The 13200-nt window shown below is 38.6% G+C and overlaps 1 protein-coding gene across 2 annotated transcripts in view; it reads left to right on the top strand.

Moving 5' to 3' along the window:
- The window catches only part of LOC149237848 (chorismate synthase), a 41804-nt gene extending 30361 nt beyond the window's left edge, over window positions 1-11443 (top strand). The window contains exons 10-11 of one of the 2 annotated variants that reach the window (XM_089372823.1): window positions 8336-8411; window positions 8581-11443. In XM_089372823.1, the coding sequence (XP_089228949.1) occupies window positions 8336-8411; window positions 8581-11114 (2610 nt within the window). In that variant the 3' untranslated portion in view covers window positions 11115-11443. The remainder of the gene's footprint in view (window positions 1-8335; window positions 8412-8580) is intronic. The other variant, XM_089372824.1, reaches the window with a different exon arrangement.
- Window positions 11444-13200: the final 1757 nt, after the last annotated feature.

Below are 13200 nucleotides of genomic sequence, written 5' to 3'. Positions count from 1 at the left end.
ACTAAGCAGACTAGCACCGGTGTAGCAGAGGCCGAGAGGGAGGTAGCTTGATTTGGCTTGGGTCCTTATCTTGGAACTGGTGGGTAAGAGGTTGGACAATCAATAAAATAATGAGATCATAGGTTGCACCAGATTCAGAGAAAAAACCTGAGCTTAAAGCTCAAACTCAAAGTCACAAGCCCTCTAATAGTTAACAGAAACAAAGCAACCATGCTGTAGGTAGTATTCACAAGCCATATCATGGTTAACAAGAACTATAGCAACTACTAAAGTCTAAAAGTTAAAGCACAATTCAACCCGTAGGTAATAGGAAAATTCTATCAGGGCATAGCAACAAGGAGGACATCACAGGATGAGGCAATATGTGTTTAGAATCCAAAATTATTAAAGTTGGGAAAAGTAACAGGTTGCAGTTAGCATGAATAAAGTTTAAACAAAATGATAACACCACCACTGTTTAGTGTTTAGTATATACCAGGACCAACGATGCCGATGACGTTCAACGGTTCAGGAATCAGAACGTTGGACTGTGCAGCTATATCTCTCCGCAGTGATGGCACTGGAGTCTGGACAATGAACCTCTCAGTGAGTCAGTGGACAGTGAAGTTTGAACCTCTCAGCAGCGGTGACAGTACTCGTAGTTGTGACTTGTCGTTTAGGTTAGGGTAAAATGATAAATCGTAAACCGTAAACCGTAACTTGTAAGTTGTAATGTGTTAAAGACTTAAGATCTGAAGTAATGTGTTCATCGTTCTTGGTGGGCAAGGTGTGCAGCGAAAAAAACATTTTGATTTATTCCAAAATGTATCACTATTGCAGGTAAACGTATTTTTTTAAAAAACGGGAGGGTTTTTTTTGTAAAAACGCTTGAGAAACGGCTGAAAAAAATGGGAAGTTTCCGAACACAAAAATGGCACCCAATATGTTTTTCGGGCGTTTTTTTGCCGTTTTGACTGTGCATACGGATCCAAAACGGAAAATGGCGTTTTGGGTTTTCAGGAAGCTGTTTCCGGCAACTTAGTTGTAGATGCATGGTGGAGAAGCTATGGTGGCAGATTACCCCATCTGCGAAAGGTTGCCATACGAATCCTTGGCCAAACATGTAGCTCCTCAGGATGTGAGCGCAATTGGAGTGTATTTGAAAAAATGCACACTAAGAAGTGCAACATGTTAAAACTTAAAATATTCAAAATTTCCAATTAATCTTTTGAATTCATTACATAATTTTTTTTATAATTGTTATTTTATGACCTTTGTACAGGTTGGAGTTCCAACGACTTAATGACATGGTCTACATCTACTACAATCTTCGATTGTGGGTGAGGCAACTTGAGAGGACATCTGATATGGAGACCATCTCATTGGATGGGATTGACACCACTGCTGCATGGAGGGTTGAGGTTGAGAGGCCTCTCATGGAGTCTTCTGTTGATTGGTTAGAGCAGGAGGTAGTGGAGGGGGTAGAGGGGGAGGAGGAGGAGGTGACACCACCTACCCAAGCTACCCCTGCCACCAATAGAAGACGTGGTCTACCTCCTGTAGCTCCTAGTTCTTCAACTTCTAGAGCACAACAGAGTCCACTGCCAACTCCATCAACATCTACATCTCAAGGGAAAGCTATTGCATTTTCTCGCAAGAGGGGCAGGGGAAATCAATAGTATTAGTTATTTGGTTCATTTCATTGTATATGGCATTATGACTCATGATATGAGATAGATTATTATATTTTTTGTTGATATTTTGAGGTTGAGTTGGGACTCAAGACTTACCATTCATGACATGATTCACTGTTGTGTGATGTAGCATTAGAAATGATATTACACATCTTATATATTAGTTCTTTTATCATATTTATGTGTCAATGCGTTTATTTTATGTATGTTGTAGATGCTTTAGATGTTAAAAATTGAAAAAAATGAATATTTTTGCATTTGCTGATTTTTCCCAATTTTTACCGATTTTTCCCCTCACCGATTTAATCCAGATCGCGATGTTCGCAACATTGAATCACTTCTTAAGGTTTCAAGGAATTTCATTCTAGGAAGTTGTCTTTGTAAGTTTGTATTAAATCTTTAAGTTATCCAACAATTTCTTTGCTATGCATTTTGTTGGGATCTCTCCTACATTTCTTTTGTTTGGTTTGTCTTGGGCTAGGAAGCATGACACATACTCCTAGCCCATGTGTCGTCGGAGGACTTGCGACGGCAGAATGTTCGGCACACGTGACATGTGTCTTTTGTTGGGACAAATGTCCCATTCTTCTCTATGGTTTGTCATCATGTGTTCCAATGCATCAGACATTCAGGACTCCAAAAAAGACCAAAAATTTCACAAAAGATTCCCCATGCATATCTGACATTGTCATCATGTGTTCTAATGTGTTGAACACTCTGGACCCAAAAACTTCAAAATTTTTCCAGAAGAATTTAAAAATGAGTGCAGGTGTTTCCCAATGTGTTAATAAATGTGTCTTGATGTGTGATTGATGTACCCACCCAGAATAGTATAAAATAATGTTGACTAGGTCAATTATCAAGCCATAAGCTAATAATACAACAATGTGGGCACTTTGTTGCGATTTCAAGTAACCATAAGTGAAGATTACCATCATTTCAACACCCCTCTTAATTTGAGCAAGAGGCAATGGAGAAAGATGATAAAGTTAAAATGAAAGAGCAAGCATTACCATAGCTAAATTGCATGGAGATTCACTTTACTTGATGGTGCCTTATCCTACAAGCTCTTTTACATTGATGTGTGATTGATGTAGCCACCCAGAATAATATAAAATAATGTTGACTAGGTAAATTATCAAGCCATAAGCTAATAATACAACAATGCGGGCGCTTTGCTGTGATTTCAAGTAACCATACGTGACTACTACCATCATTTCAACACCCCCCCTTAATTTGAGCAAGGGGCAATGGAGAAAGATGATAAAATATAATACAACAATGCGGGCGCTTTGCTGTGATTTCAAGTAACCATACGTGACTACTACCATCATTTCAACACCCCCCCTTAATTTGAGCAAGGGGCAATGGAGAAAGATGATAAAATACAAATGAAAGAGCAGGCATTACCATAGCTGAATTACATGGAGATTCACTTGCTTGATGGTGCCTTATCCCACAAGTTCTTGTACATTCTTCTTAATTTCTTCCATTTCCAACAGTGATTCCTTGCACATTGTAGTATTTGGCAAAACTGATTCATGGTCTCAGGGAATTTCATTCTAGGATGTTATCCTTGCATGAAATCTTTAGGTTATCCAACTGTTTCTTTGCTTTGTAGTATGTTGGGATCTCTCCTCCATTTGAAGCATGGCACATCCTCCTTGCCCTGTGTGTCATGTGTCCATGGATATGGAGGCCTTGAAATGACAGAATGTTGGACATACATGTGACATGTGTCCTGTGCCTGGACATGTTCCATGCTTCTCTATAGTCTGTCATCATGTGTTCCAATGCATCAAACATTAAGGACTCAAAAAAAGTCCAAAAATTTCACAAAAATTCAAAAAGTGTGCCAGGACAGAAGCCCCATGCATATTTGACATTGTCATAATATGTCCCAATGTGGTGAACACTTGGGGGCCAAAAACTCAAATTTTTTCCAGAAGAATTCAAAAAAGTGTGCAGATGTGTCCCACTGTGTTAAAATTGGCAATTAGGACCAAACTCCACATGGGTCATCTTATTTATGATAGCTGATATTTTTCTTGGATTCCTCTCTCCCATGATTGATCTAAAGTTCATTCGATTTTGACATGTACAAATAAAGTATGAATTTATTTTGATTATGGTCAAATTGTTAAGGTCGGCCAACAAAACTTATGTAGGCTCAGAAGCCCAACAGTCACGTTTATTCATCCTCGACGTTGCATATAAATAGAAGGTGACTTAGCCTCATTTGGACACACTCATCTTCACACTTCTCTCTCTCTCTACTCATTAACGGGATATGGATTTTTGGGCCTCTCTCTCTCCACACGTTCAAAATTTCAGGGGGCCGAAATTTCAGGAGAGCGAAATTTCAGAAGAGCCAAATTTCAGGGGGCTGAAATTTTAGGAGACCGAAATTTCAGGAGGCCAAAATTTTAGGAGAGCGAAATTTCAGAAGAGCCAAATTTCAGGAGGCCGAAATTTTAGGAGACCGAATTTTTGGACATTTTGACCAAGCGTTGACCAACATTGACTGTAGCTAGGGCTAACCGTAGGTGGGTTGTTTGACCAGACTTTGACTGGGCTGGATTTCACTGTTTTGAGGGCTGTTTTATCTTGTTGTTTGGAGGTTGAAGTTGATTGAAGCTCTTTTGATGTTGTTATAAATGATCAGATTTGTAAATTGTACTATCTCTCTCTGCTGAACTATTGAAGACTAAAAGAAGATTTGTTCAAGGGTTTCGACACATTAATGTTTGTCCTTGCTTGGTGCGACATCTTGTGTACTCTTGTCTTGGCTTGTTTTTTACTGTTTATGTTTATGTTCTATCTACATTTTACTATTATGTTGATGTGATTGCTAATTTGAATATTGATACTGGGCTAATAAAGAAATTGAAGTAAAATTGCTCTAAAGCATAGAACATATCATTGTTGCTTAAAATTAACATGGTATCAGAGCTGTGGTGAAGACAAAGCCCAAGCAAGAGTGAAAGAGCAATCACCAAAGACAATTGGACAATGACAAAAGGTTCAATGGGTTCCTCATTCTACTTCTCGGCCAAAGACAAGCTCCATGATAAATCTGACTATCATGGATGGAAGATGTCCCTTGATTTGACCTTGGAAGAAAAATAAGTGACGGACTATGTGCAGGGTAAAATCCCTGAACCTCCTTCAAATGCACCGGCTGCTGCGAAGATCAAGTACATTAGGGCTGAAGTCAAAGCAAAGAAGATTATCATGGATTCCATTGACAAACATCTGGTGGCCTACATCTCCGAATTGAAGACCTCCAAGGAGATCTACGACAGATTGGTCGGCATGTTCAAGGTTATTAATGCTAATCAAATTCTGTTTCTCAAAAATAAGTTGAAAGATATTAAGAAGGGCAAGGACGAGGATATTCAATCCTATTTCTTGACGATTACTGAGATCAAGAATGATCTATACTCCCGATTGGAGAAGTCATTCTTGACAGGGAACTTACTCTCACCACCCTTGGAGGACTCCCACATGAGTGGTATGTATTTAGAACCACAGTGCTCAACAATGATCGAATTCCAGGGTTTGAAGAATTGATTCGAGATGCATTCAAGAAGAAACAAGAATGGTGGAGCAAGAAATGCCTTCTAATAGAAGCAACCCCAATGCATTCTCTGCTCATGCCAAAAGGAGAAATAATGCAGGGTCTAAAGGTCATTTCCATGGAAAGCCTGGATCCAAGGGAGGAAGGAAGGGTAGGTGCTTTGTTTGCAATAAGTTTGGTCACTATCGAAGGGAGTGTTCAAATAGAAGGGACACATCACATGATGATGATCACAATCATTCCAGGGGCAACTTCAACAACAACGATCAAAGGAATGGCAGGGCTAATGGCAAAGGAAAACGGAATGCGAGACCTCCAAGAAATCAAGGAACTCCAGGTATGAAGAATCAAATGTTGTTAACAATAAGCAAAAAGAGTACTATCTTATATCGGCCCTCTCCACTACCTCTCCTCCAGACACTTTGGGAAATTGGCTGATTCAAATGGTGCCTCAAAGCACTTCACCGAATAGAAGGAAGCCCTCATTAATCTGATAGAAAAGGAGACAAGCTTGGAGATCATCCTTGGAGACGATGCCACCTATCCCTTGAAGGGAGTAGGGAATGTTACCCTTCACTTGAATCAAGGTAACACTGTTCATTTATAAGAAGTACTATATGTACTTGATCTCAAGAAGAACTTGGTGTCCATTTCAGCCATGGAGGACAAAGGATTCAAAGTGGCATTCATCGATGAAAAGGTATGTGTTTGGAAAAGATGATCACAATCATTCCAGGGGCAACTTCAACAACAAACGATCAAAGGAATGGCAGGTCCAATGGCAAAGGAAAAAGGAATGCGAGACATCAAGGAAATGGTCAACCTTCCAAAGAAATCAAGGAACTCCAGGTATGAAGAATCAAATGTTGTTAACAATAAGCAAAAAGTGTACTATCTTATATCGGCCCTCTCCACTGCCTCTCCTCCGAACACTTAGGGAAATTGGCTAATTCAGATGGCTAATTCAAATGGTGCCTCAAGGCACTTCACCGGATAGAAGGAAGCCCTCTCTAATCTGATAGAAAATGAGACAAACTTGGAGATCATCCTTTGAGACGATGCCATCTATCCCTTGAAGGGAGTAGGGAATGTTACCCTTCACTTGAATCAAGGTAACACTATTCATTTATAAGAAGTACTATATGTACCTGATCTCAAGAAGAACTTGGTGTGCATTTCAGCCATGGAGGACAAAGAATTCAAGGTGGCATTCATCGATGGAAAGGTACGTGTTTGGAAAAGAAATTTTAAAGATGCTTTTACTCTTCGGTTTAGGGTTGACACTTTGTATCAAGCTGGAGGAAGTCCATTGGGAGCCATGTCTTGCGACACATCTCTACAATCTGAACTATGGTTGGGATAGGAGGCCATGTAAAGCCATGTACAACACCAAATGAAGTAATAGGACATATTAGGGCAGAATACCTTCAAAAGTTTGAGGCTCAAGTCACTCAACCGAGAAGTTTGTGGCTCAAGCAATTGAAAAGTTTGAGAGTCGAGACTCAACCGAGTTTGATTATGATGAGAAGTGATAATGTTGATCACTAATATGTAGACTTGCAAGTGGCCCCAAAGCTTGTAGCATTGTTTTTTGGACTCTAGAGGCCATTTAGAGCCTTATTGATTATGTATTTTGTTGCTGATATATATTGCACTCGGTGCCATTTTGATATATTCACCTTTACATGGTATATAGATGAACAAACTTTGCTTATTTTGTCTCTATTGGTTTGGAATCATGGTTTAAATCTTATTTTTTTTTATTAAAATTAATTATTTCATGGTTCATTGAGATCTAACCAGTCCTGGTTTGAAACCTGGTTAATTAGGTGAACCGGTCCAGTTGCCGGTTCCAGTTTTGAATACTATGTGTTTTTGATGTCGAAAAGGTCATGAAAGCTTTACTATCTTTCTTTAGCTCATGGCCTCATACTTCTTGGCACGTGTTATTTAAATAGAAATCTCAATTGGCCACTTATACTTGCTGCAGCAATCTCGGTTGCCCAGAAACTGCCTTCTCTTTCATCTTTGTAAAGTTTGCTTGACCATTAGCTGCCTGGTTGTCTGAACACTCTTTTCTTTATCCTTGATTATTTTGTTGCCCAAGTACTAATGCATAGCCTGAGTACTTTTATGTTGCTGATAACTAACCTGTCACCCAGAAGCTTATTTGTATGGTCCAGACTTGTTGCTAGGAACATGTATTCTATAATCTATTTTATCATGGCATGGTAAGAAAAGTTCATTATTTCATTTAGTAGGGTGTTCAGTCATTAGAGATGAAAACATGTTTATACAAGATTAGGGTCATGCGTGTTGGTTTGATAAGCCTAGTTTTCCGTGATGTGAATGGACCTATGGGTTTTGCATGATAAATTAATAATATTTAAATTTAATTTGAGATACTGGGGAGTTGAAATATTGGTTTTAGACATTATTATTGCAATATATCATCTTGGAGTTATATGTTTGATACATAGTTATTCATATATTGATATGGGAGTACATAATTCCTAATTAATATTATAGACAATAATAAATTTCATATATGCATCCTTGTCAGCAGTCCAACTGAAAAGTCCAACTGAAAATAACCTTGCCATTCATTTGGAAAAGATGGATGGTTTATTGTTTCATTAATCTGAGAAATGCGTTAATGTGTTTATTTAAAAAATTTCAATTAGATATTTCCACGTTCTTACAAAAAGGAGTATAATTGTCAAATTTATTTTTGTAATAATATATGTTGAGTAGGAGCACCAAGGGTAATTTATCAACTCTATATCATGTTGTTATAAAATATAATAATAAGTTGATTTAGTTTGTGAACCCGTACATTGAGTGTGATCATAGACGGTAATTTATAAACTCTATGATAGTATTATTTATTGTAACAGGACGATTTAAATTTAGGTTAATCTGTGTTCAGAAAAGAACGAACTGAGAGAGGACTTTGTATGAAAATGCTTCATTTGCATTAAAAGGTTTTTTGTTCAGTCAGATGCAATTAGACATTGTACCATGCACATGCAATTTCAGTTGTGGTTCCTTGTTTGAGGGTTTTTTGCTTGCTTTGTAAAAGCAGTCTGAATTAATCAATGGCGACAGCACAAGGGCCCCTAAAAGTTCCAAGTTTGCTCGCTGGTTTCATACAGAAGGTATGCAGTTAGTCAGGCAGGCTTGTATTTTGGCTTTGTATTAATACTGGAATTTCATCAGAAGCAACTATGAAAGATTGAAACATACATTGATGTCTATATAATTGCTCTTGTTGATACTTGTTTAATGTATTTTATTGTGCACTAAACTACTTTTGTTGGTCCTCAGAGGAGAAACCCAGTGATGATATATCCATTCGAGATGCTTCAGATATATTATCCCTATTATCAAAGAGTGAAAAGGCTGTGCTTCCAACTACTCTCTCTGAAGAGAGAACATCAGTACATGATGTGCCAAATAGTCCATTGAGCTCTATTTTTCCTCTTCGGAACCCAGGCAGGGTGCTCCCAATGCCTGCTGGGCCATCCTTGGAAGATGTTGAGAAGGTTATGACAGCTACTGTAAAACCAAATGTTCGTGATGAAATTGGTAGATTCCATGTCCCTGGAAATCAGAAAGAAGATTCCTTGGACTTGCAATTCAATACTGATGTTGCTGATTCCTTAAATAAGAAAGATCATCAATATCCTTCATCTCGGTTGTCAGGGATGGTCCTTACTTGTGAAGACCTGGAACAGTCCATTATTGCTGAAGCCAGTGAAAGTGTTTCCAAATTGCAAATTCATTCTGATGAAAGTCGTGCAGATTCAGATGGAAATATATTAGCCAATGGGCAGAAGTTACAGATGGATGACCATGCATCTCAGCATCTCTTATCGTTGCTGCAGAAAGGAGATCAGAAGTCATCTATGAATCCAGATCACAAGGAAAATTACGTTGCTCATATGGGAGCAGAACAACATGAGGATACTGGTAATGCTGAGAAGGTTGGATATCCAGAGAAAATGGGAGGAGCTCAGACACTGGAATTTCTATTTGGAAAAGCATTCATGAAAGAGTTGCGTTCTGCAGATGCCCCAGTTTCAGTAAAACCACTTGTTTCAGGAAAAACATTTTCCAATGATGTATCTCTAGAAGGTAATGGAATGGAATCATCATTCACAGTGCCTCTGAACCCGCAAAAGTCGCTTCCAAATGCAGAATTTGAGACAGGTATTGATAAACATGATGTTTGTCCACCATCTATGAAAATGAACATGAAGGATGGTAAAAGAGTAGGATTACAGTCACAACAGTTGTCTTTAGATGGCAATACATATGGACCTGATCATGATCTGTGGTCCAACTCACCTAATCTAAACATTGAGATGCAGAACAGCATTGGTAATTCCCAGTTTGAAAATACAAAAGGCATCGGTATTGGAAATTTTGCTCTATTAGGGACAGTGGCAAAACCCATGTCAAATGCCATGGACAATGGAGAATATTCTGGTAGTTTGATTTCTGATTATGGAAGTGTCTTGGAAAAGGAGGGCAATTCAAGTGTTAGAGGTGGTTTTGACTCTGGAAGCAAGAAAAATATGTTTGATGCAGGAAACATAGCCATTGGTCGTTCATTCACTGGGCAGAGTGACTCCATTGGTGGTAAATTAGCCAATGACGGGAGGTCATCTTTTCTTAGAAGATCACCAAGCAATGGAAACTCTGCTCCATTACCTGTTTTTGATGAATTTTTTACAACACGTTTAACTGGATCACAAATGCCTGATAAATTTATTGGCTTGGATTCTCCAAGATCAATGCCAGAAATTGGTCAAAAACCTATGGCTTTCAAAGATGAAAAGAGTAGATATGAAGATCATAACACAAACATGCTTGATGCAGCCATTCAGCACTATCGAGCTGCTGATGCACGCCCTTCAGAATCTAGAACCTCTATTAATGGAATGGTTGGAACTTCATATCCTCCATTTGCCAATACGACATATCAGTCAGGTGGTGTTGAGCCAACGAACCTGCCTAACAGCAGTGGAATCCAGCAGTTACTTGGCTTGTTGCCTCAGCAAACATCTCATTCATCACAGCAGCAGTTACTGGGGCCAACAGATCTTCCTTTCAACTCACATTCTCTCGCTGGGCCACAAGGTCGGCCACCTCCTCCATTCTTCTCGTATCCCCATGGTCCTGGGCCTTATGACTTAAATTTGGGAGGTATCAGTGCCATACCCAATCAACAGATGAATCATCAACAAACCCCACAAAACCGACAATTGAAGTTGTTTGATCATGGCAACTCCCTGGATGCACAGCATCCTGGGTCTGACATCTGGTCAGATCATTTGCATGGAAGACCATTCCCTCAGGAACCATCTGGGCAAATGTTATACCCACTCCATGGTGGGCCTCCCATGAACCAGTCTGTTTATCACTCATTGAGGCCTCATGGTTTTCCACCAAATCACTTAATTCAGCCTGTTCCAGTACCACAGAGAGGGATTCCTTCAATGAACAACTTTCCTTTCGTTCCTGAACAACTGGCACATGGTCCTCGTGGCCTCCCTTCCAATTATCCACATGTTCCTGGTCCTTTTATGCCCGAAATTTCTATGCATTCCATGCAGAGTCCACCATTTCATTTACAACCCAGCCACACTTCTGTTGGAACTCCCCATAATCAATTACGACCAATATTTGGTGCTTCTCCAGATGTTAATGTTCCAGTAGAGGGACGCCGGCATATAGGTGCAATGGGAAATGAAGGAGCAGTACTGGACATGTTGTTTGCAAAAGAATTGAAGAGACAGTCATCTGGATCGGTTCCCGCTAATCAATATCCAGGCAGAAACATGGGATATGGGTAAATTGTTTTCTGTACATGAGTAATCACAGAGCGAGGTTGGTGGGAAGGTGGCAGACATATCTTTTAAGGAAAATATCATTTCATGATTTACAACCAGACAAAAATATATGCTACTAGGTAGGGTTTTAGTAAGTTGTTTAATACGAGAGTGAGAAGGCTGTCATTATTTGCTGAGAAGCCTCTTGTATATTAATGTCCTGGTTTGTAGATATTGAATTTCTGAAGCCTGTATTGGGGGTGGATTTTGCAATTTATTTGCCGAGTAAATAGTGCTTTTTACATTATCTTAAAAAAATATGCAGAAATTGTTTGCAGGGCACCTTGAATACACATCACTCTGATTTTCTGCTGTTTCCCTGAGTGTAGGATTCTTTTTGGATAGTATGCAGGCTCTAATGCATTACTAGTTTTTCAAGGAACAGAGTACAGCATTGTCTCAGCTGTTAAAGAATTTCTTTAAAGCAGATTACCAAACATAAATTTCAGTTGTTCTGTTTAAAGCTGGAGTTGATAGTGAATTACTTTCTATTTAGATAGCTGTTTTCTTTAGCCCTAAGTGGAGTAAAATGGCGGGGAAATATGAATGCCTTAAATTGCAATTATCAACCAGAGGAAGAGAGTACAGCATTGTCTCATCTGTTAAGGAATTTCTTCAAACCAGATTACCAAACATAAATTTCAGTTGTTCTGTTTAAAGCTGGAGTTGATAGTGAATTACTTTCTATTTAGATAGCTGTTTTCTTTAACCCTAAGTGGAGTAAAATGGCGGGGAAATAAGAGTACAGCATTGTCTTATCTGTTAACGAATTTCTTTAAACCAGATTACCAAACATAAATTTCAGTCGTTCTGTTTAAAGCTGGAGTTGATAGTGAATTACTTTCTATTTAGATAGCTGTTTTCTTTAGCCCTAAGTGTTGTAAAATGGTGGGGAAATATGAATGCCTTAAATTGCAAGTATCAACCAGAGGAAGATCCAGCTTCTATCCTTTTTCTAGTTCTAAGCTGTTGGGCTGTTGTAGCTGTGATGGAGGTTTTGCATACAAATGCAAAACAAAGTGCAGAGACCAGACTGATGCATTCCAGTTGTGTGGAGAACAAGGCGATAACCAAAGAAATGATGTTTGTCTATTTATAGAGAAGGCAACCTTTTGATGGAACATCTGTTGAATAAATCTCTATCTCACAGATTCCTTTTTCGTCAGTTCTTAAAAGAAGTCGCTGTTTTTCTTCGTTTCACAGACTGTTGGAATTTACTTGGAAGTTAAGTTAAAGTTCAGTTAGTTTCAGGCAAACGAAAGCATTCATTGGGTGAATTAAAGACAGATCAGTAGTAAGGTATAATTAAAAAGGGAAATGGTTGAATCTAAGTAAAATCATTAGAACATATAAAAGACTAGGAAAGAGAAACATGATAAACTATATTACTACAACATATATGAAGCATCCAGTTATGTTTGCAACTATTCCCCAGTAGACATCGGGTTGTCTTTTGAATGATTGTGTTCTGTGACTTGTTTAGGGACACAAATTTGAAAAATCTTTGGAAGAAAGTAGTTTGTTTTAAAACTGCCTAGTGTTTGTTTGTTGGGAATGAATATGGCTGCAATACAGCAATATGGAGTTTAACTTGGCCGGCCTTCCACATAACATTCAAGAAAACAAGAAGGGCAGCAGGTTAGTGGTAATCTCTGAACAGATTTTTAACGGTCTTTTCCTGATAATGCTCTGTAACAATATGATCAACTTATGTTTGATGAAGTAGGGGGGCCTAAATGACTACTATTATTGTCAGGGTTTGGTTTGGTTACGGTAACAATTGTCACGAGTAATGATTTCGGCCACTTGCAAATAAAAAAATTATGATACTTGCACTCCAACCGTGAATTGCCTGCGCGCGCATAAAATATTTATTCGGTGCTGGATACTTTTAAGACCACTACAAATATTTCGAACTTGGGGATATTTTGCTGGCGAGGAAAAGGAAATTTTACAGTGGTATTTTTGGCGTTTCAAGTATATATCAGGAAAATCAAATGGGTTTGAAATTTGTTTTACTTTTATGAATATAAGTAGGTGAAGTCTTCTT

This window comes from Pinus tabuliformis, chromosome 8 (genome assembly GCF_031772625.1).
Source record: "Pinus tabuliformis cultivar Carrire ecotype Pingquan chromosome 8, CPIR1, whole genome shotgun sequence".
Lineage (NCBI taxonomy): Eukaryota > Viridiplantae > Streptophyta > Pinopsida > Pinales > Pinaceae > Pinus > Pinus tabuliformis.
The sequence above is the reverse complement of the archived record's forward strand: the minus strand, read 5'-3'. Positions and strand labels throughout refer to the sequence as shown.